Here is a 25570-nt window from a genome sequence, read left to right as displayed (position 1 = left end):
GCTTTCAAGCTCATCAAATACGCTTCAATATCAAATAGTCAATTGAGGCCGCTTGACACGAGTGCAATGCAAGACGCAATATTTCTTGATCAAAAGCATTGTCAGATGAAGTTCATCTGATTGTTTCATGTTTCATGATCTTGACATTATCGGTTTTGTGCCATTTTTATTTCATGCAAGTCGCATTCCAGTTACTTTTGGCTTAACACATCAACTGACTTTCGTAAAACTTAGCTTCGTTATTTTCATTGAGGTGAGGAATTTTTTCACTTTTACTGTTTACAGAGACTTGCATGCAATTTCTTGCACGTTGTATTGCATTATGTCAAGCAGCCTTTAGAATATAAAAACGTAAAAATCTGAGAAGCTGAGACTCTTTGGAACTAGAATTGTGAAAATTCATTATTAGTTGCGTTATTAGTGGTAGATTAGAATATTGATTTTTTTCTTTATCACATGTTCAACATATATTCCCATATATTATTTTCAAAATGTCACTACCGCGCTTAAGAAGTTAAACCATTATATAAGCGTAGTTTTCCTTTTCAATTTCAAACCATCTCTATAGAATTGAACTCATAATAACACTGATGTAGTCTCAATAAGGTAATCCATAAGTCTTGCAAATGGTATGAAATCATCAAGTTATACCATTTTAGGACATAAGGCAACTCCTTGTTTATGGAATACTTTTTAAAAGTACTTATGCTCTTAATTTCCATAAACGTTAATATCATTTGTGAAACAGGCATTAAGAATTTCAATCAGTATTCCAGAATGATAAGATGTGTCGTCTATTACAATTAGCGAGTTTGGCGGAACGAAATTTGTTCTTAGTAAATAAAAGCATTGCATTTGGTACGGAACCATTCTTACTGCATGCATAAAAATAATTATTTATTTTCCTTCAGATCAAGCAGTATCTAGCGGGTTTTCCAATAAGAGGTGTTATTTTGATATTGAAAGAAAAATGACATTTTTTGAGATAAATGATCGGATGTTTATTTCATTATAAAGAGGAAGGTATGCCGTTAATAAGGGAACACAACATCAGCCAAATGGCCGCCACGACTGCGCTTACAGGACCGTATCCTTTTCATGAAATTTCCCTTAACCACATTGCAAAGCGGCTGCCCTATGTCCTCGATAGCTTCACGAATTCCATCTTTGAGGTCTTGAATCGATGCTGAACTGTTGGCGTAGATCTTATCTTTCGAGAGATAACACGATCCGGATATTTTTCCCGTAAGAGATCGATGGTTTCATTGCTTGTGTGGCACGTAGCGCCGTCTTGTTGAAAGTAAACGTTGTTCAAATCAATACCATCCAATTCCGGCCATAAAAAATCATTAATTATCTCTCGATAGCGCAATCCATTCACCGTAACTGTTGCTTCAGCTTCATTTTCGAAAAAGTAAGATCCAATGACACCGCCAGACCATAAACCGTACCAAACAGTCATGCGTTGAGGATGGAGAAGATTTTCAACAATAACTCTTGGGTTTTCCGAGCCCCAGATTCGACAATTTTGTTTATTGACGTAACCACCAAAGTGGAAATGGGCCTCATCAGTTAAGATGATTTTTCGATGAAATTCCGGATCATTTTCATGCATTTCAAGGACCCAATCGGCAAAGACACGACGTTGTTGATGATCGGCCGGCTTGAGTTCTTGTGTTAACTGAACTTTATAGGCATTAAGACCCAAGTCTTATGCAAAATACGGTGTAATGACGTTTGTGGAATGGCTAATTCCAAAGAACGACGAGGAATGAACAAACCTGAGTTTTCTTCAACACTTTGGGCTACAACAGCAATATTCTCAGTTGTTCTTGAGCGACGTGCACGGGTTTTATTCTTCACATCACTAACTTGTCCCAACAGCTCAAATTTTTCCATCAATTTCTGTATTGCGGTCCGAGAAGGTGCTGCACGTCGAGCCAAAAATGTTTTAGTTTTACGAACCGTCTCTGCCAAACTTTCACCATTTTTATAGTGAATTTTAATAATTCCAATGCTTTGTTGAAGCATGTATCGTTCCATTTTCATTAATGGCTTAGTTTTTACTTGTCAAATGTCAACAAATTGCAGCTTCAAAAGTGACATTTACCGAAATAGCGGGCTGTTCAAAATAACACCTCTTATTGGAAAACCCTTCATTAGTTAGAATCATATAACCACTTATATTTAACTACTGCGGTGTATCAAACTAGGTTTTGTCCAACTACATTATGTTTCTGTTTCAGTCTCGGTATGTCTTAATACTAAGTAAATATTGTTCTCGGAGTTCGAAGTTACAACATGATGTTATAATAACCATTTTGTTGTCAAGTTTTTCATGTTTAAAATCTTTATTTCACTTTATTTCACAATTTCTATGACTATGATAACAACAGACTTTACTTGCCCATTGAGGCAAAAACGGACACTCACCATTAAAATAAATGCGATATATTCTAGTTTCCAATTATAAAAGCTGTCAATGTTTAACAAAATTTAATCCTTTCTAAATCGTCGACAAAAACTATTAACGAATTTTCATTATACACGACAGAAATTTGTAGTATGTGGGTTGCCACAGTGACTGCGAAGTGATGGAGGGCTCTACATAAAAGTGCTTAATCTAAGAAACACTCTTCTTTTTTCTAGTGGTGAAGAAATAAATTTCTTTAGATCTGGAAATCAATTTCAGGACATATTTTTTATTTAAATTAGTATTCGAATCTTACCTTCTGATCTTTAGTTTGCGAATCTTTCACATTCCCTATAACTGAGAATAATTTCAGTTGAGAACACCATTTAGACAAATGTATAGGTGCCTAACCTTCAACTTACATAGCTAATTTAACAGTTATCTAGTTGTCTACATTATGAGCTGAATACCAAAGGTACTATTTTGTAAAGCACACTGTTTCTAAAATCATTTTCAACTAAAAGTTATACTTCATTATTTTCTAGGGTATATAGAGGAAGAAACCAGTACTTTAATAATCGGAACTAGTTCACAGGCTCATAAAGGGCGGAACATTTCCAAATTGACATCTTGTATAATACTAATACGCTTGCACAGTTCAATGAACAAACTATCGAGAAAATAATCATATAGATTATCTTTCCTATTGTTTTACATATAAAATTAGAAGTCATAATTTGGCAGTTGGTTTGAACATCTTCAAACAAGATTTGGTAATTCAAAAGAGAATGTATTGAAAATTGAAGAATAGTGTGTTTATAACACACATTATATCGTTAATTGTTTGATCAATCAGCATTCAATTAAGGCAAATCCTTGTATATTCGCACATGAATAATTGATTATAGAATGGCTCCGTCACGTTCAAATAGAATAGCAACTTCAATTTTAGAAAACAAAATTCCAAGACATATTATTCAAACTTTCGAAAAAATACTTACCCTGTCGTCCTTTGTTAACTGTGTCTCGGAACCACCAGGAAATCCAAGTACCACTCGCACCTCTGATAGGCCCAATACTACCAAAATAATGACAACAGGCACGCTAGTTAGGTAACTCATTCTAACAGGTGGCAGGACTATTTTAAGGACTACCGCGACGCGTTAAAGTGGAATCCTTCGCCGCTTGGATGTCGTTATATAGTCCTCACGACGCTTTCGGTTCTTGCGCTCAAACACAAACTTGCAATATTCTTTTGTTTTATGGATTCGTGTTTGCACCTACTCAACGATAATCACTTCATTTCACACCTACTTACGATAAAAAGCTTTTGATATTTTTTTTATTTGTTTGTTGAATTGTCAATAGTCATTACTACAAGTTTCTTAGGTACTTGTAAATTGTTAAAATCACTCGAATTCACAGAAATGTCAGAACTTTTTGAATAGTAACTGAAGTAGTTAGTAAAATACGATATTTTGACTTACGTCAGATCTTCATTTTTGTTCAACTATAACGTCTCTGTTGTAAAAATGTATTTTCACGTAAAGTTACAACATTCATAGAGTATTAAGAATATAACTTTAGTTTATTACCACTTCTTCCACGTTTGTTGCTAAAGATAACTGTATGTGAGGTGGAAGGAAATTGTTGAATATATTTGTAACCCCTGCATCGGTAGCCATTACGATATTTGCGAGAAATTTCATGATGTGAGATCAAATTCGCCAACAAGTTGAATTCACTAGAAAAAAAAGGAAGCTATTAATCTATCCACTAATTTAGTCGAACTCTGTTATTTCTCAATCATGTTTTTGAATATTTGAATTTACGAGGTAATAAATGTTTTATCTAATTACACATATAGGTGGTGAAATAATTTACGCTTATTACTGTGCATCAGTGCATCATTCAATGAATTCAGCTGCTGTCTATATAATTTATGAGAAATTATGTATGGATCCAGGTAAAGCACCGCTCATAAGCTGGTCTTCTCGATTTTCCTAAAATAAGAGTTATCAAAGATCCGCGTTCAGCTACAGTTAACGATGCAATTTTCTTGTTTCTTCCTTACCAACTACTAGATATGAACTAACTTTTTCCTCAATTCACTTTTAAGAATAGTGTACGATTTATTCAGATTTTAAGTTAAATTTTTTGAAATTGAATTATCTCGGAAATTATTAGATCCTATCAACCGATCTGAGGTTCTCCTCTTGATTATTATTGCACGACATCAAGAATTTCTAATATTTTTTCAGTGTATGTTTCAGACATTGTAACTAAAAGAGATGGAATAACCCCAGCAAAATATGCAATTTCCCCATTATGTTAAATATTACCAATATCACAAAAATTAAATTCCACTAGAATGTCGATTTACAAACGAGATTTTGAGTAAACAGGGTTTTAAGGAAACTGGAGGTCAGTACAAGTAATAATCAAATGATGTCTTCTCTTGCTTTGTAGAAATATTGAAAAAATCTACGATAGCGGCATAGCCCATATTAGGACCTGCCCCAGTTAATATATAATTACTTGGTCTAGTAAGCTTGGAAAAATTATTTGCCAAACCTCGTCCTTCAGTAGGATTCAACCACTTCAATCTTCTTATGGCTGGAGAAATGAATGATTGTTTAGGCTATTTGAAGTTAATTTGAATTTAACCATTATTTTTATCTTGTGACATGATGTAACTAGGTGTTACCAGAAACAGTTTTCTTCGTGATTTTATTCTCTGATTTATCCAATATTACAGTCAAAGTTGATTATTTTCACCTATTCCACATTTTTAAACTTCATGCCATGTGAATCCTAAAATATGGAGAACACAAATTTAGCAGCCAATGTTAACCGTGTTCATTCTATTCCAATGGCTGCCGTTTTGATTCAAGTGTAGATTGGTAAATCCACTTTTCATCATCTATGGTGACATATAGATGCAAAAAATTTTTATTCAGCTAACTAGCTTCAAATAGCGGATCATCAATACGTTTCATTGTAGATAAACTACGCACTGATTGAAGAATAAACTTTTTCAAGCTCAAATGCACATGTAAAATTATTGAAACACTTTTATTTGTTGACTTTCAATTGCATTTTACAAATATCGCTCTTAATTTTCGAAACTGCTTCTTTTGGACGCCCTGATTATTGAGCCTTGTTGTTGTCCCAATAACCACACTATTCACTACTAGCACTTCAACATCACTCACAATTACCACTGTGTAACGCAACTTTCGATTACTGATTCATAGCCTTTAGAAAACTAAGGAAAAGAGCAAAATCAGAATATCAATAACTGTACCAGAAATAGCAACGTTTAACTCCACATATTAAATAATTGATGATTGATTGGTGATTTTCCTAAAAAAAATCATCATAATACCTCCCAAGACAAACTTTTGTCACAACAGGTTTTAACATTCAAATACCGACTCCTTATCGACGAAATTCCGTTATTGTATTTTTTAAAAATTTATCGAAGAGAATTAATCCAGAATTATTATACTGAAATACGAAAAGTAATTCGTAGTCAGCGACATACTGAATACTTATTGATAGATGATATAGGCTTCAAATGAAAAAATTATCTCCATATACTAATAAGATGCTATCATCCCAAGGCATATCCACGTCATATATTATTTATCCCTCCTTCTTATATGCTATTCATGAATTTTAGATATAGAAAACTAGATATTGTCTACCTGGGCCAGTTATCCAGTACTTTGGTGACAACTTCGGAATATCTAGTTATAAGCTTAGCAAAAATAGACTCCTGAAGTGATATCCAATTATTGTTGAGCTTCTAAAATATGTTTAGAACAAATTTCTAAAGATATTTTCTTAGACTATATTATTAATTACGAGAGGAGGAACAATTGAGATGTTTTGCATTCAATTGTTACCTTAAATTAGCTTTATAATAAAGAAACTTTCAATTATAGTACAAATTGGAATTCCTTTCAAAAATTCATAGGAACGAATTATTCTATTGAGGAACCTTTTTAGAACTGAATGATTAAGATTCGACAAATTTTATTCTAATGTGCTATTGTTCTCCAAAGTTTTTGTACAATAAACAATCAAATCCTAAATAAACTTCTCCATCCCTCCACAGAAACATTTCGATGAAGTATTTTTAGTGGCATAGAAACAACGTAGTATAAAACAAAAAAAAACGTAATTTTTAACAAAAAAATTTAATTATTTATGAGACAAAAGTACTTTCGATAGAAATTTTCACTCCATTAGAGAAAAACAGTGGGATGTTTGAATCAAACTATCATTGACAATTTTTTCTGAGAAAAAGAGAAATTTTTAAATACCTGAAGAGGTATTCAAATATAGTTTTATCAAGCTAGAATCAAGTCCTTAATTTTCTGCATCATTAACTTGAATCAAGTATCATGTAATTTTTATGTCGACGTCTGGTTGAATTTCTTCATTTTGTCCAAGATGAATATTTCAAGTATCTGGAACCAACTCAAATAGCACTCGTATGACAACACGCTCTGAGTACGTTCATCATTAAAAATGTCCAACTTTATAATCCAAATGTCAAACACACTCTTTATCATCGCAATCAACGACATCCTAAAAAACTTAAAGTTACCAGTAAAAGCTCTACTATACGCAGATAATTTGTTTGTTAGTTTGTGTCCACTTAGAACTGTGGACACAAAAAACTTGTTTTACTTGTTCAACGTTCAACGTTCAAGACACGTTTTATTCTTTTCTAAAAACAAAAGAATATGCTAAACGTACCCTATATAATAAAGACATAAATAAAATTTCTCGATATACTATTTGACCGAACAATGAGATGGGACCATAATATTAGAAATTTTCTCCTAGCTTGCAACAAAATTGCTTCTCCAAGAAATTCCCAAATCTTTTTTCAAATAGAACCCCCAAACCTTTCTAGACTAGAATTAGATCATATCTAAGCGAATCAAATTTCTTCCTTCCCGAATGCCTTCCTATCGATTCTTCTCAGACTCCACCATCGACAATAGAAAGCATCAAGTTCTTTACCCAGCTCATCTCATTCAACAAACACCACACCAACCATAATCGAAGGTCACTTTAATAACATACGAAATGAGTACAATGACTTTGTACTTTCACTGCTGAATTATATGCATTACACCGATCTATACACATCGCTGCTCCATCAAACGAATATTCACAGATTTCATTAGCTCAATCCAAACTCTTTAAAAAATTCACACCACAAACTCCTTAGAAATCAAAATTAAGCAGCATCTGCAATATACCTGTTGTGACCTAGCAACGCTAACGCTGCGCTGACTGAGAGCTGGCAATTTTTTACATTAAAAATGTCAAAATTCATGATGGCAATGTCAGATTTGATTTATTGGCATCAGTGTTGCCATATCTCAAAACTTAAGTAGCAACACCCGTAATAAAACAGTGATATTAAATTATTTGGCATTTTATAGTTTAATCAACTATAGCAGCGTGTTTATCTATTTTTGTCTGAGTTTTTCAATGCTTTTAGTAGGACATAGGCATATGATTGATACTACAGATTGTTGTCCAGTAGTGAACAGATTACAACCTAGATGAACTACAGCATGATTTACCGTACAATCTTGAATCTTCTGAAAAGAAGCTAGCCATCTCAAAATGACAATTATCAATCGGTGAATTATTATATAAAATTAACGCCAACATCCGTCATTGACTATTTACCAAGTTTAAAATTTATTCATGCAGTTAAAGTCCGATTCTCAGTGAGCAGTACGTTAAATTATTAATTCGGTTCCTTGACAAGCAGGAAAAATATTAAGTGCCTCTGATCATATAAGATGAGTTAAAAAAAGCCAATTTATTGATAAGAACTTTAAATTATTTCGAATTTTTCATTTGATCGAAAAAATAAACTGAAAAAATCATGTAACGTATGGTGTAATGCTCTTGTCCCTCCTAAAAAAGTATGAAATGCTCTAGGAAGTCCGTATGTATTGCTACAAGCTGCGATTATGATTTATTTATCTATATGATGATATACTACTTTTTCTTTTAAAAATATATACCCAAATTTTTTTGTGGGTGCACTAAAGTATATTTCTTTAATTATTTCAATTAAAACAATGTTCACTTCTTTCTTTATTTCTCCTTGTTTACTATGGAGTACATAAAACTTTCATGTTCTATTTTCTTGAAAAAAGCCACTGTATTAGAAAGTACACTATCTATACAGTATTTGCTTCAAGTTTGAAGACGCCACGTTGTTTAGTATTTATTTGGCAGCCATCAACAGTGAACGATTTCAGTGAATTTGTAAACTTTTATTTGAAAGGCATTAGCCCAACCAATGTAAAAGCTGAACTAAATTCTACTCTGGGTGAGACTGCTCCTCCTTTATCAATAGTGAAATATTGAGGTATTATCATCGACTGAAAGTGCGCGAGCTAGCACACATAGTAAGCATTTCAAAAAAGTGCGGTACATCGCATATTAACTGAAAATTTGGACACGAGAAAGCTGGGCGCGAGATGTGCTGAATGTGCTCACAATAGAACAAAAACAGCGTCGCGAAGATATTTCCAACGAGTGTTTGGCAATGTACCACAGAAATGAAGCCGGCTTTTTGCGCCGCCGTTTCATAACCATGGATGAAATAAGGGTCCATCACTTCATACCTAAAATAAAAAAACAATCAAAACAATGGGCTGAAAAGGACCAGATCCAAGGGAGACAAAGACCGTTCCATCTGCATGCAAGGTCATGGCGTTGGTTTTTTGGGGGGCGCATGGAATAATTTTCAATGACTATCTTGAAAAAAAAAACCCTATTCACCAGATTTCACCGTCTCGGACTATTTTCTGTTCCCAGACTTGAAAAAATGGCTCGGTGGTCAAAGATTTTCCAGCAATGAAGAGGTGTTGTCGGTAGTTAATGGCTAGTTTGAGGAGCTTGACGATTCTTATTATAAAAAGGGCATAGAACTTATTGAACATCGCTAGGAAAGTGTATGGAGAAAAAAGGAGATTACATTGGAAAATGAATATATTTTTTGTGTTTGTGTGTTTTCTTTGTTGGGCCAGGTACTTGACTGAGATCAATCTCGTATATATAGCAGAAGTAATATTTGAATAAATTTCAGTACAGTGTAGGGCAAATTAAATTTTTATAATACAATATAATTTTTTGGTGATTATTTAAATTTGAATACAATTATCTCTGTGATATCGTATTTTGGACAATATGGAATGAAACCAACTCAAGCCACTCAACAATTTATTTATATACTTTATATTTATATAATTCCCCTCAATCGCTTGGTATCTCAAGCCATTATTAAATTGAGAAAGCTTCAAAGCAAAATGAAACGAATATATATGTACACTGTATAAATTTGAGATTTAATCAGATGATTAAATGATGATAATCCCTAATTATAAGTGGTTTGTTTGTATTGATATGAGTTCACTTATTTGATTTAGACAAGGTGATGCACTGGTGCAATTTATTAGAATTAGTAAATCATTACTCATTCAGTACTATTCTTCATATACAACAATTAGAAAAATAAAATAAAACAAATTATTACTTGTTAATTACTTCCAAATTTTTTTTCTCGTTCCAACTTGTTATTAATGTTGTCGACAATGTAATATTCGATAGTTGTGGTTGATTTCCACCCTCCTAAGTACTTCACAAATGTGATGTCTCCACTTCACTTCAGAATCTTTCAATTTAAGAAATATACCTATTTGTTCGCTCATAGCCCATTGCTCATAGCAGCTTTCTGAATGGTGTACGGTAAAAGACCTAGATACATTTGTTTTGGAGACAGCTACATTGACTATAAGAGTTCCGTGGTAATTTTTTTCGATTTCCATGCGACAGGCCTCCATTAAACTCATGGCATATGCAAACCGTGCAAAACTGATAAAATTTTTTAAAATTTACTTTTTGATAACTTGATTGCGTCCGAAGATATGAATGATCTGGTGCTTCTTCAAAAAACTTCTTCAGAGCTAGAATTAGCTTCATCCCCAAAGCAGGGAGAATACCTAAATTCTATTGTCATATCAGTCTATCTATTCTTACATCAAAACGGAACTGTATTACAAAGGTCCCTCTTAAAGGATTCAGTTTGCATACCAAAAGAGTATCGACTGTCTCTGCCCTGCCCTACATAGTGCAACCAGGAAACTGGAGAAAGCTAGAGTACGAAGAGATAGTGCTATGTCCCTTCATTTATGTTGAAGATGTCTTCTATAAGGAGAGACGAGTAGGTAAACACCGCATGATCGCTTGGATTATGACGACTTCGAAGACGGACAAGGCGGCTGCCTATCGCTAATGCAAGATATGAATTTTGCGGATAACCCAATGAACTGGCATTACTTGTGCAGGGTAAGCATGAAAGTGTCGTATGGAAATAAATACAATTTGCCCTGAAAATCATTCAAAGATGGCGTTTCAATGAAGATCTGATCATAAAATCCTTCGAAGACTTTCTTAATTCCATTCACTAGGAGCATAGAAAATACGTTCCAAAATACTCACTTTGGACGAGATCGAACTAGCGCTAAGGCAGATATCCTATATGTTGGGTTGATCAAGGACGAATATAGAGACAACGTCTTCAAGCAGTAAGCTATAAGGTACGAAGTGGTTTATACAACTGCTACAGAATGGTCGAAAGAGCGTGTGGCTTGGAACCCAAATTGATGAACTGGATGTACAAATCCATTATGCGGTCTATCTTGAGCTTACAGTTTTCATATGATGGCCAAGAACAAAAATGAAAATTGGGTCTGCCTTGCCATAATAGGCTCGGCCCGGTCATATCCAACGGCATCACTACAAGTCATTTTAGTGCCCACTTTGAAGATACAAGCTGACTTCTGTTGGTAAGGTATAACTTAAACCATGCGAGAGGTATTCCCCTGAAACCGTAGTAATGCAATTTTTTTATTAAAATATTATGATCAGGCAGACTCGCAAACATTTTTAATGTAGGTCCATCACATCCAGAAGAGTATTTACTTTTGATGTCATTAATTGTACTGCGAAGTTTTGCTAAAACGACGGACATAAAGAAGAAAATGTGTAAGTTAGCGTTAGCAAGTTATAGAAATTGATACATTTTTGGCTACATTCGCAATGTAATTATTAAGGTTATCAGGTGAAGTAGATATTATGCTTTTTAATAATCCTGAGTGGAAAAGAATTGGGCCAGACTAGTTAGTGTTTTAATGAATCTAGAAAATCGAAGTCCACATCACCAGAGAGAATGTTCTAGTCAGTTGTTTGACAGCGGTGATCCAGGTTTTGAAAACTTTTTCTGAAAATATACAGCATCATTTGCGAGAAGCATTTTTAGTACTAACAAAAATTGACTGAAGACATTCTTCACCAGTACACTCACTGGAATAATCAGTATTGACATCACCAAAAACAATTAATTTGCTTTTTAGAGGTGAGGACTCCAGTAAGGTCAGAAATTTGTGACAGAAAGTATGCACGTCAGCGTCAGGTGTTTCTAAATACAAATAATATAGAGGTTATAATTCTTGTGATATAGGATAGAAAATTCGAATACTTTATCAGATATTATATTATTATTATATCATTTTTGACAAGAACAAGCTCATTATTATTTAGCCAATGTTCAGTGGTAGCAACAATTTCTGGAAAATCAAGCTCCTCTAGTAAAAGATACATTTCATCTGTTTGGAGTCATTGAAGAGAATAAGAAACAGACAGACAGAAACATTCTATCGTTCAGTCTTTCAGAGGGTGCTTGCTTCTCTGATCGCGTAATTTTAACTGAAAAATTTTCACTTTTACCTAGAGAGCTATTTGAGTAATATTTGCTGTGGCTTTTCTTAAGTTTTTGAAGCTGTAGACTTCCATGCTATGGGCCTAAAAGGCCTACGTGAAGCACCTATATATGTAAATTTATGCAATTTTTTATTTCTTCGACCTTCGACCAAGAACATTTAGAAGCCTCTATATATAGAAAATAGATAACGTTTTGGTAAAAGTTTGACAAAATTCTAAAATGAACAACACATTGGTCAACCTTGAAGAATAAGATAAGATATAAACGTACAACAGAAAATCGTGACCTTAACCTTCGGCTCAAATCTATTAATAAATAAGTTGACAACACTGTAGCCAAGCTCCTACGTTTTATGTGAAAGAGTTCTTGTAAAGGGTCCTAATTCAAATCTTGGTAATTATCTAAAAATCATCCCCCACCCCCTATAGACTTGGGGTTGTGGGGGGTAATAAAGAAAAGTGTACTGATCGCAAAAAAAATTATTCCATTCGTCGGTCATCCCGTGTTAAAAAATAGAAAGGGCTTAAAAATAAAAATTTGAAATTTGAAAATATATAAACACAGTTAAATAGTGAAAATAATATGTGAAAAATATATGAAATCAATTCAGTGGAATTATGAAAAATTATAATTGTTAATTGATGTATCCATAAGTAATTATTATTATTATATCATAGAAAAATACATATGGAAAAATTGAAAATTCAATAACCATTTTTTATGGTAAAATAGGGTAAAAAAAGGATCAAGGGATATGGCGGGGGGTAGTGTTAAAAGAGCACGGAAAGATTTTCTATAGTGTTCTTGAGTAGAACCTAAACTATCCTAACCTAACTTAAAAATCAATGACCGACACGACGGTTAATTTCACCTTCCATATATTATAATTACCTCCCTCTAACTCACTTCTTATTAACGGACTATGTGCAATTTCATGTTAATATTATCATCAATTGAGGTTAGATGAGAATACAGTATTACCATGAGAACCATACGGTGAATTTATTGTAACGAGTAGAAACTTAAACGTGAACAATTTGACCTATTACTATTGAAATACCCTTTATATAGAAATTAAAAAATTCTGTGTTATGTATTCCCATTTGCCAAGAACAATAGATGACGTGATTATTTAGAATAATTCATGTACCTTTTCAGTATTCCTCACACAATTCCCTATTCGTTTTTCGTAACAAACTCAGTAAATTGTACCTTTTTCATTCTAACGAACTCTCCCACACAATCGTATATTTTGGTTCCACATTTTTACACTCAATTAATCAAACAAAAGTCATATCACGTATTTGAAAAAATTCAATAAATTATTTCGTATACCTACCTATCCTGTTAAAGCTGCCAACATTATGTTGGCAGCTTTTCTGCGACGAAGCAAAAATCCCAGCTCAGAAGTATAATTTGAAAATAAATGAAAAATGTGTAATTGATACAGGTCCATAATGACTTGTCACAAACTTAGCTTAGTGTCGTCCTATGTTAAAGTAATTACAAGCTAAAATCTATTAAAGTGCAGCTTACGATTGAATGATAAATGTGTCTTTGCAAACCGGCATTTGCAAAACATAGAAATTAATCAAGACTAATTCGCGATCGAGAATGGGTGACCACATCTGGAAAAATCTTTAATATCAATTGTTTTTAGGAAAACGGGAATTTTGAGTACTATTATTATTGTATTAAAATTTCGAAAAGAAAGGTATTATCTTTGGTCAAACTGAGGAAATTGTGTATAAGGAAATCGTCATAATTCTATACCTCATAAATTTTGTTGCATGAATTTAGATATACTCTGTCTATAAAAAGTTACATAAATGAAACTCAAAAAATAGTTCTTCATCTAGGCATCTATTGTATGTACAAATTTGTTATTGTTACATATTTAAGGAATAATAAAATTTTTGGAGTTTACTCCTTAAGAATCGATTTGCATATATAAGAGGCCCGGTATGAGAAAAATGTGAGGAGTAAAATCTATCGATGAATGACCTCGTTACGTTTTTGGTGCGCACCCTATGATGCGCAACTTTCTAATTTGTCAGTGTCGTTATACTTATATTGCTGTTGTAGGTGGTGGAGGTGTAGATGATATTGCCGGAACATCTAACAAACACGTGGTTGCAAGGTACGTTATAATTCATGTATTATATGTATGAGCATGTGCAATTTGTATTTATTAAATATTTTAATAATTATCGATGTAGTTCATATAAATATATATTGAAAACAACACATAAAATTAGATAATCAACCCAATATGAATTATCGAGATTATTGACTATTATAAAAAGTTTAATGTAAAATATTTCGTCGATTAGTTATAATAAATGTATATGAAATGAATAAATTGAATAAATATATATTTATATATGTATATTATTTTCATTAATTAACAAATTTACCCTTTTGTACAGTATCAATCTTTTTTAAGTTAAATAAACTCTTTTTGCGTCTGGTTAGACTATCGAACTTAAGGAGTAAACTCCAGTCGTGCGTCGGAGCTGACACACACAATTTTTTTTATTTCAGTTGTAAGTTCAGACCAAAAAAAGTTCATTTTGATTTAGTCAACACAAACAAGTGTTGAAACTAGCGCCCTTTATAAGCAATGTTAAATTAGAGTGCAAATTATGATTCCTCGTGCCAAAAAACGTAAAATTGCCATTTTTCCAAAGAGAAATTGTGAAAACATGAAAAATTATTGTGAAAATCATAATTTAAATTTAAACTTTGAACACCCCGTATCTCGGAAACTAGCAATATTTGCATAAGGCATGTTGAGCGGAATCATCATATTTTGAGGTCTAGAATCTATAGTTCACAGTTTGGATATTCTTAATTAATCACCTTGTATATATGATTTGGTAGTAGACGGATTCAATATACAAACAAATTTCAATGTATTATCTTATGCTGAAATATATTATTGAGTATTAGACAAAAATATGGGATAGTTTTTGAAAAATGAACAATTTGTATATGATGTAAAGAGTGATCATTATTTTTTATATTGTACACTAAGGATTTTACATATTACAGACATATCTTATAATCCTTAACAAATAAAAAAAGCCGTGAGCAGCAGAGCTCCATCACGAAAGTCGAATTTTTCGTCGAATGAAGAATTTAACTAATACACAAACAAATCTTTCCATAAAATGACTTTCTTGGAAATGATGTCAATTCTCAATCTTATTTCTTTATATGAAAAATTTGCTATTCCTCAATAACTTTTCATTTCACAAGTTAACTCTCTCTCTCGAATGAAAATTCATAATTTCAATAGACCCGGTGGTCTCGAACCCTCTTGTTCAATTCCAATTGACAACAAAGAAAAAATTGTCATAATGACAAGAAATTTCGAAAATGGGCGTTTTGTGCTAGAAGAACTGAAGAAGAAAACTTTGAACTTGCATGCGAAGTTCGAACCCTCTAGTTAAACTTTTTCTGGCCAAAAAATAAGAGAATATAACAAAAATGACCATAAAATGGAGAGAGGTGGAGATGGAAAGTTTCGACCTTAGAGAGGAAATCATCTCGCAACTAATTGAACCTACATGTGAAATTTCATTTTTCAGTCGCTTTTCGTTTGACCTGCAGATGTGAGCAAAGGTCAAAAACTACGTTTTTTGCACTGCGACCCCTCGAAATATTCATTTGTTTTCAACCAAACTCTAATAACATCAATCCGCCGCCAAAAAAGCCATGTATGCTAGTTTTGAACCAAATCGGACCCATAGCAATTGCTCGAGAGACGAAAATAAGAATTGTAGCTTAAAGATATATATATATATATATATATATATATATATATATATATATATATATATATAAACCATCATAATCGTGTTCGGAAGGTCTCAAAACATGGGAAAAATGATGTGCCCCCCATTTTTCTTCTAGTCATGCCTACCGTAATAGTCTAATTTTTCCTTGAAAACTTCGACTAATTAGGGAACATAAAACTGTGAATTTGTTGGTTTCTGTTTATTTCTAGAAATACTCCATCTTAACAAGTTTATGATTGTGTTAACAACATTTTCAACTCAATCCTTACTCTTGTCTGATACAAATTATAATTCTACTGGACCGTATGAAATCGATCGTAATTAGGTAAAATGTTCGTTCGTCTTATTCGTCCCAAACTGAGGCACCTAACTTCAGTGAGCTTTAAATCAAAAACTAGAAACTACATTTTCTAATGCCTTTAATATTGTTGGAAAAGTATTATTACCAATATCATGGAATGTACGTCGATGAAATATAAAACTTTTTTGTTTTGTTGTTGCCTCCATTCGAAAATCATAAATTAATGTAAAAAACTATTTAAACTAAAAAGAATTCAAAAGTGGACTAAAGTCCAGACAATTCCAAATAGCTGTGGATAATTAAAATGAGTGTGAGTTGAAAATATTGATTTTTTCACACTGCCTAACCACAAACTGATTTTTTGTTGGGATATATTAAATTGGTTTGAAATGAAACTAAGAAACATTTGTACACCGAACTCTGATGTATCTCCCTATCTAAATGACGAACATGATGCCTGGTATTTCTCAAAATTTTTACATACTCCATTAGATAGATATATGTTTGAGCTAAGTTTCTCATTTCTTAGTATTTCACTCGCAAGTAGTCTCCCAGTTTCTCTGCTTCGAGCCACCAACCACTTTGAGGATGTTTGTAGTTTCAGGAATGATTGTTTTAAATATTTTCACTTATTCTGCGTATTCTATTCTTTATTGTCAGTTTTAAATGTCTAGTGATTATGAAAAAAGTACGATAATATCACTCACTTGTTTTAGTACCAAAAGGTAAATGTAGAGAAGGGAACGAGAATGTCTAATCATAATCGGTCAAACTGAAACAACCATATATTTTCGTCTGCACTTCACACAAATGGTACTGAACGTAGGTAATCAATGCTAAACACGCTTTTATTAGATTCACTCATATGTATATGTATCTAACCGAACGTTGGATTAATTCAAATTTTTCTTACTTATTCAGAACCGATTTTAAATGTTGGATATGACTTAATTGTTTTCCAAAATATTCTCCATTGTGATCAATACAATTTTGCATGTGTTTGAAACAACTATAGAAGCATTTTTTCCATTCAGATTAAGGTACTTTCAAAACAAGTGATTTGAATGCATCAACCGCTTCTTCAGATGTAGCAAAACGTTGATCTCGCATTTTATTGTTGATCTGCGGGAATAAAAAGAAATCATTGGTTGATATAAAAGGACTGTACAACGGATGACCCATTCGATGTTTTAACTGTTCAAAAACGTTTTAGTTTGAACTGCTGTGTGAGAACTATAATAGTCGTGGTGGAGAATGATTCGTCTTCTGCGATTGGTTTCCCTGATTTTTCCCACTCTTCCGATAAAAAGGCTGGTGTAGCAGTCAGACATGACCGCTATACGTTCCTTCAATGGGACGGTTGCAACATGTCTAGTTATTTCGAAAATACAAGCGACCGTTTGCTTAGAAATGCTTCGTGCGCGAACAGCTTCTATTGGATTTGGCTCGTCTTGAAAGAACCTTACAGTCCATTGTTGTTCAGTTTAGATCCACGATTCGTCACCTGTCCCGATCACGATTGTTAAACTATACGGTATCCAACGTGTATAAATTGAAATATTAAATGTATGCGGGTAGAACTAATGCCCCAATTTCAAAGTATATTACATCAAGATCTTGCAATATCAGTTTATGCACAGCATCGATGTTTTCTGGCCGATTTTGGACGCCCTTCACAAAATACGTCCTGTAGCGAAGTTCTAGTACGGATGCCATTTTCAGCTTTCTAAAACTGTTGAATCGTCTATGTCATTATCTAATCCCTAACAAAACATTCAGATGACACAAAACTGCACTTCTATTTTATTTGCTGATTTTTTTTTCGTGTTAACAATATTTTCACCTCAATCCTTACCCTAATCTTATGAATGTTAAATTCTATTGGGCCCTTTGAAGCAATACCGGTTGAGTCAAGAATTGGTTTACATTTTATATCAAAAAGGAAGCTTGACAAAAATGTCCATCCTATATATAAGCAACTGATATACTGACCATTAAACTGAATTCAATTCATTAAACAATCTCTAGAGCAATTTCTCAATACAATTTATTTTAAAAATAACAAGGCGTTATTCCAAAATTTTCCATTTCCTCAATAGAAAATCTATTGGCTATCAGACAAATCCAAATGTAATGGATAAATAAGAAATAGGTCACTTCTTATTGAAACCTGAAAGTAATATGTAACCAATGAAAAATTCTAATCTAATCCGTCTACTTATCTTTTATTTGCATAAAGTATTAGTTCAGCTGGCATTTCTTTATATAGAAAATATCAAACTCATCTTAGATTGTTTATTAGAAACCGTCGAATGTATTATATAATCTATTGATATTCACATTATTAAAAATCCTCCTACACTGTTAATGAATTCAATAAATTGCAACTCAATTGCAACCTCGAAACTGATATACAGTGGCGAATTTTAAAAAAGGATTTAAGAAATTAAGTTGTCGCCAAAGAACCCATTCGTTTAGTTGAAAAAAGCGGCTACTTATTTCAAAGAAGTTGCACCCTTATTTGCATTGAATAAAATGTTCTCTTGGTTTCGACAGTCGCAGTCCGTAGTGTTGTATTTGATGCATGTTATTCGTATTTGTATTAGTTCAGTTTGCGATTTTTAGTTCTATTTTAATGCTTTTTTATTATTGTTGAGTATTCAAGTTCATTTTAAGTGTTGACTTTTTGGTGACTGGTCAATCGAAAGATTTACATGTCCAATGACAAAGTTATGTTAAATATGTTTGAGCTCCCAAAGAGGACATGGAGATCAGTCAGAAAATGCTATTATTCACGAATGAAACAATTGACTTGATTCCATATTCTTCCATTTTTTTATTCAATAGTGTGTGATTCTAAAAATTATGTCGTGAATACACTTTGCTTAAGGCGGAAACGAGTAATTATTCTACATGCTGGCAGTAAAAATGGTTTTGTACCTAATGCACTTTCAGCTTTCAACTGCTAAAACATTACGCAATCCTCTGCTGATTTCCTCGAAAATATGACCGATCCGCTCCTACCAAGTATTCCGTAACCATTGCTAAAAATAACGCACCTTATAATTCTCGAATATTAAACAAAATATTAGTCTCGAGAACCACAAGAATTTGGTAAACTTGATTAGCAATATTACAATATAATTTTGTAATTTCAGTCAAAGATTTATCATAAGGATATTCAGTAAATTTACTATGCAATGTGGTAACCTCATCACTAAATTAACTTGAGCTCAATTTGAAAAAAAAAATATATGTATTTTTTTATTCTTCAAAATATCTGTTTCTAACAAGGTATTATGATATAGTTGTGATATCTTCCAAGTTTTATTTTTACATAGAATCCCCGTCTTCTTCTAAATCAGAAACTCACTAAATTTATTTGAAAATAAAAGATTTAAGTCTTGTAGACTCAAGCATAAATGTTTTCAACACATTTTTTTGTACTTCTACAATAAAACAAGGTAAATCAAAATCTAGAAAATCTAGAACATTGCTATTGAAAAATTATCATCAGTTGAGTATAATTACTTTCCAAGTGAGATTTATATTGAAAAATCTTGAAACTACACCTCTCTCTCAGTAAATTTTCTCAATTGTCTAAGAAAATCACTTAAATTGAATTATAATTTGAATTCACACACACTGATTAGTTACTTTAGCCATCATTATGTTTCGCGAAACAATTGTAATTTTACAAAAATAGTGTACACTACTCGTAAAGTTATCATTTGCAAGATTTCTGACATAATATACATACTACCCCCTTTTATTGGGTGTTACGTACATCAACGATTCCAATACCGAAGAGTTTTGCTATTCAGATTAATACGTAGGTAAGTTTTTTTCAGTATTTATTGAAGAAACGCATCAAATAAAGATTGAATGCAAATAATCTAAATTTTATATCTTTAACAAAAATTGGAATTTGAAATTCGAGACAGTTATCCTATAAAATCTAAATTAGCGAAGTAATTTTTGGAGAACTTTTATAATCTCTTCAAATAGAATTCCAATACAAATATTCTAGCATTTTTTATTATTGTCATTATAATAAAACAACTTATTTATTTTGAAAATGGGCGTTACTAAAGAGGGTAGAATGCTTTCTCATTTTTTTTTTTCATTCAAATAAGAATAGAACTAATATATTATAACCAACTTGAATGGGCATGGAGAAATGGAAACCACCCAGGTAACAGAGGTATCTGACATGTTAAATTTAAATTTCAAATCGAATGTTACTGTTTTTAACATGATATGAAATACAAGTAACGAATCCCAACAGGGGTGCTGATGAATATGTAGTACTCCCACTAAACACACATTTTATCTCATCTCCGTCCAACCAGAAACTGGTTACTATTACTCCCGGTTATGTCTAATTATCCCGCTCTTCCGTTGTGTATCATAGTATCATGTCAGACAGCCATCAGTATTATCAGTAATAATGACTCCAGATTCGCCATCATCTGGTTTTTGTTTACAATACGTACAATTAGGTGTCTGTACATCCATTTTTGAAAATACCGTTTGAAGTAGTATCCCAGAAATTCCTTTCATTCCACGGTGGAAGATCCTTTATTAGTCGTCACGTCCACTCACCTGATTTTTCATTGGCTAGGTCTTACCCTCAAAAGCGGGATCATATCCGCTGTCACTGAACAGCCTATGCAGAGACAGTCTGGTAGAAGCTAGCAATCCTCAACACACGTGTTTTCGGCCGTCTTCCATACATGGGACTATAGGAACATCTTCGTATCTGGGACCATCCTCAGATACTTTACTTCGCATCTGGATTCAATTTGTCTGTATCAATCCTCACTAGCAGTCTCTCCTGTATTCATTTCCTCGTGAGATCCGTCAGCAAAGTTTTTTTTGTAACGAGTCCGTGATCTCGATCCATCCCCCTACTCGTTCATTGTCTGATTCAAGCTCAAATGTAAGGTCGAAATCATTAAAAGAACTTGAGGACCTTTTCACAACTCGTATATTTTATTAATAATAATGAATTGTTTCTCTGCTAGCTTATAATACGCCGATTTCACTAATTTTTAAATTATTACACAGCTGCGCTTATTGTACAGACCGTTCGGTAATCACTACTATCAAATTCAGAGCGTAAGTAACGAGAAGTACGCCGAGGGGCAACTCTAATCTGAGCAAACTATCGTATAGACCATTCCGGTATTGCTATAAATACAAGACATGAATATTTAATTGATTCTTATGTCATATGTGATAATGTAATTGTCTATATAAATATTAGCCATCATATAAACCTTGTACAAAATGTGGAGTATACTAAAAAAGTTATTTTACGGAGCCCGCAGAGCTGTAAAATTACATAGAGTATTTTCGGTTGCGCCTCTTTGCACAATGTGTAAAGGGTGTCCCAATTTAAAAAAAATGACCTCAAAGTTGATTCCATTAAACGACAACATTGTCATAGTTGTACATATGGATAAAAGATAACAAAGTTACAATTAACATGTAATAAAATGATCAAATTCAATTATTTAAATCCAGCAAGTGCCCATAATGTTGTTTTCTACAATCGTTTCACACCTATCAAATCATGTGAGGCGAAATTCATCCCGACTCATTTCTTATTCGTGCTTTCACCTCTTCACTTTTCAGTACCCCCATAAGAAGATGTCTGAGATAAATCAACTGGTCTCATTCACGAAGAAATCTCACGAAATGAGGAGATTCACTTTACTTAGATCAAATTATTCGGTACATTAGCAGGTATATATTTAGAAAACAAATTAATAAATCGAAGCACTTTTACAATAATGTCAGAAAACATTCATCCTATCTTATCTACAAATATCGACAGATTTAGCATAAAGTAGCTACATCAGAAAACAGAATGCTCTATACCAAAATGTTTTTCGTATTCAAGTGATCCATAATTTATTTTCAAAGCTGTAGTCTTTAATCAGAATTCCCAAGTAAGATTGATGTTTCAACAACATTAGATATCAATCTGGTAGAGATGTCAGGATTTCTTGAACAGATATTAGTATATATAAATTGTCTTTCTTCTTCAAAATATTGGTGGCAGGTCGAAATATTCTTCTGTGAATAAATAGATAACTTCCGTCTGTATTTTTGCTTCATCAGCCATTGGAATTTAATTTAAAAATCCAATCTTGTAACTCTTAGCTATATAAGCCATAACAATTTAAAGATCTATTCGAAAGAATTATTTATATTTTTATTTCATATACAGGTATAGTGTATAGATTATTGGTTTCCCTAAAATTATAATATACTGGGTGTTCTGTGACTTGATGCAAAAAATTCTAGAGTGAGTAGATGACGTGAGTATAATGCTGCGAGAAAAAAATTTTCTAATACGACTCCTCGTTTCTGAATTATGGGCCTCCAAAGTTGCGAAATCAGTACTTATATTTAAGTATATATTCTAAATTATACATTCGAACACTATTAATTTTTAACAGATGATTACCTATGTCTATGTAGAGTGTTTGACAGAATAAATACTTTCTCACTATTATCTGAAGTCCAAGGATAGCTCATGCCCAATTATTAACAATCCATAACTTTTTCAGGGACAACCTGTACAATCTAAAGATAGCAAAAATGTTTGTTTAACTCAATAAAAGTTATGGAGATATGTCGATTCTTAGATCGTAGTACATGCCAAGGAAACCGTTCACCATAAAGAGACATTCTGAATAAAATTATTATAAACTGTAATTATTTATTAAGAATACTTACAGAAGGTATAAAAATACAATTGTACATTCCTAATTGAACTGTATACTGTCGAACATCGTGTTACTTGCATAGTGCTCTAGGAAATAAATATAGAAAGTTTTATAAATAGCTACTGAATTCTTTATGAAGATTAATTATAAGCAAAACACCTCAATTGACCAATTTGAGAAAAAACAATCTTTTTTTGTGAAATGAATTCATAATTCTTTGTTTCCTGACATCAGAAGATGTATCTGTTTTATAAGTTTAAATTTCAAAAGTTCAATTACACAACAAACGGATAAATTTCTTGGAATCATTTCGTAATATTATTTAATTCGGATAAATAATCATTTATGAACAAGTCTCAGACGTGTTTCATTTTTGCTCCATTATTAAGCCAAAATGCCTACTATCAACGACTTCATATCCTCAATTTCGACACACCATTGTCTATCAGAACACCTTGGAGAACAACTCAACTGGCCCATTTCCCAAAAGATGTGCACTATAGTGAGTATAGACTTTTGCATGGATTGCTATTCAACACAAAATTTCACAATTGTCAGCCGAAAAACTCAATTCTGAAGACTATCCCATTTTATGTAAAAAGAAACCCCGACGTCGGCGTCGGCATCGACATGTTACGTCAGTAAGTAGAAAAAACTAGACTTTGACTGCTCTAAATCGAAATAACATTTTATAGACTAGAGCAACAATGAAAAGGTGGATCGATAATTTAGAATTATTCATCGAACTTGTTATATGACAATGAAATACCTATATCTATACATTCCAAATTATCAGGAATTATATTTACTCACCTTAAAGAAATATTATTAAAAATCGCACAACTCACGCATACGACGGCGTTTTCATTATCACAAATTTTTCCACAATCTGTCGGGTAACAAATACGACGCGCGAAGTATTTGAAACTGGCTTGAGATTTGTTCCTTTAGTTTTCTCATGATATTCTCCTTATCATTTGTTTGATGTTAAATGATGACAAGCATTGTCGTAAGGATTTTTTATACAAATAAATAAAACAAGCAGATGAAGTTAACAATGTTTATTTTGAAGGGTTCAAGACTTTCTATACTGTTTCATACATTAACTGGCAAACAGTAATAAAAAATTCAATATTTGTTTACAAATTCTTGGTTAAAGTTATTAGCGGAAGAATAATAATTATACTTGATGATGCGAAACAGAAGTGCAACTTTCTACACAATTTGTATCAAAAATATTGAATTAATTCCAAATTATCTATTGTTTGAACGAGAAACCTTGACAAAACTCATAAACTTATTGAAGACAATTTTATTTGTCGACAACATTACTTACCATGAAATGTGTTTAGTGCATTCACTGAAAGTACTCAGCTCAGCAATGGATCTCTTATATTATAGTCCAATGTTGTCTAATTCCAACTTTTTGATTTTTCCCTCGGGTGTCTTTTTTTCGCCATCTTTCTACAAGCACTTGTAAAACTCTCGATAATTTTTCTATTGCTATTGCTGCTCTAGTTTGATTTATGACTTCAATACTATATCCAAAGTCTTGGCTACAGCCACCATTTAGTACCTCTCAGTTATTTGCATATGATTAATTTAATTCAGCATAACAATATCTGCATCGAATTCTTGCCTCAACGTTACGATTTCGAAAGTAGGCTTCGCAAACGTATTTCAGGTAGCTATTAACATATTTTAGGGTTAAGGTTATGATCGTGAAATGTTATATCCACCCGAAACATATGTAGAAGTAAAAGGAACAATTCTCTGTTCCATCTTCAAATAGATGGCCTCATAGGCTGATAATTCCTCCTGAGTCTAATTATTTCTAAATTGCTTAGCCATTTTATAAACTTAATAATTTTTATTGTGATACTTTTTAACAGATTCCACCAAATTTCTTGCTAACTACCAAAAAAAGGCCAAGACAGAAAATCAGTTTTTTCACTTGAAACTATTCACTCTAAAGCTAATTACCATTGGTATCATAAATTATAGTTTCACATAATGATAAAATAAAATATTATATATAATATAAGTCAATTTAGAAGTTTTTTCGCCTACGACAAATTTTTATTAGTACATAAATCATTCATTGCCTAAGAAATAATAATAATAACTCATACAAAGCTAGGTTGATTTTCCACGAATAGATTCAGATTTATAAACATATTCTTAGAATCGAGAATAATATCAACCTGTGTGAATTTTCCATCTGGTTTTGAACATCATATTAAACTGACCTAAAATTGATAAGATAAGAAATCAGTGCCAACGGCAACAAAAAATATTCATACACAAGTACTTAATTAAGATCTTTCATACTTTTTATTCCATGTGGGAGTGCCTACAAAATTAAATAAGAAAAGAATCTGATTATTTCTTTACTTCTATTTAGAGACTAGCTAGAGCTTATTCGTTTATCAAGTACGAAAAAATACACTAAAATCTGCATGTTACCTAGCTCGATTTAAT

General features: G+C 32.5%; 1 protein-coding gene across 2 annotated transcripts in view; it reads right to left on the bottom strand.

Moving 5' to 3' along the window:
* Positions 1 to 23986, bottom strand: part of LOC130445721 (corticotropin-releasing factor-binding protein) — an 84110-nt gene extending 60124 nt beyond the window's left edge. Inside the window, exons 1-3 of one of the 2 annotated variants that reach the window (XM_056781555.1) lie at positions 23903 to 23976; positions 4273 to 4416; positions 3415 to 4157 (exon numbers count right to left, since the gene is read on the bottom strand). In XM_056781555.1, the coding sequence (XP_056637533.1) occupies positions 3415 to 3534 (120 nt within the window). In that variant the 5' untranslated portion in view covers positions 3535 to 4157; positions 4273 to 4416; positions 23903 to 23976. Of the gene's footprint in view, positions 1 to 3414; positions 4158 to 4272; positions 4417 to 23902 lie in introns of both variants that reach the window. The other variant, XM_056781563.1, reaches the window with a different exon arrangement.
* Between the last annotated feature and the right edge of the window lie 1584 nt (positions 23987 to 25570).

Source organism: Diorhabda sublineata, chromosome 1, assembly GCF_026230105.1.
Source record: "Diorhabda sublineata isolate icDioSubl1.1 chromosome 1, icDioSubl1.1, whole genome shotgun sequence".
NCBI classification, from domain to species: domain Eukaryota; kingdom Metazoa; phylum Arthropoda; class Insecta; order Coleoptera; family Chrysomelidae; genus Diorhabda; species Diorhabda sublineata.
The sequence above is the reverse complement of the archived record's forward strand: the minus strand, read 5'-3'. Positions and strand labels throughout refer to the sequence as shown.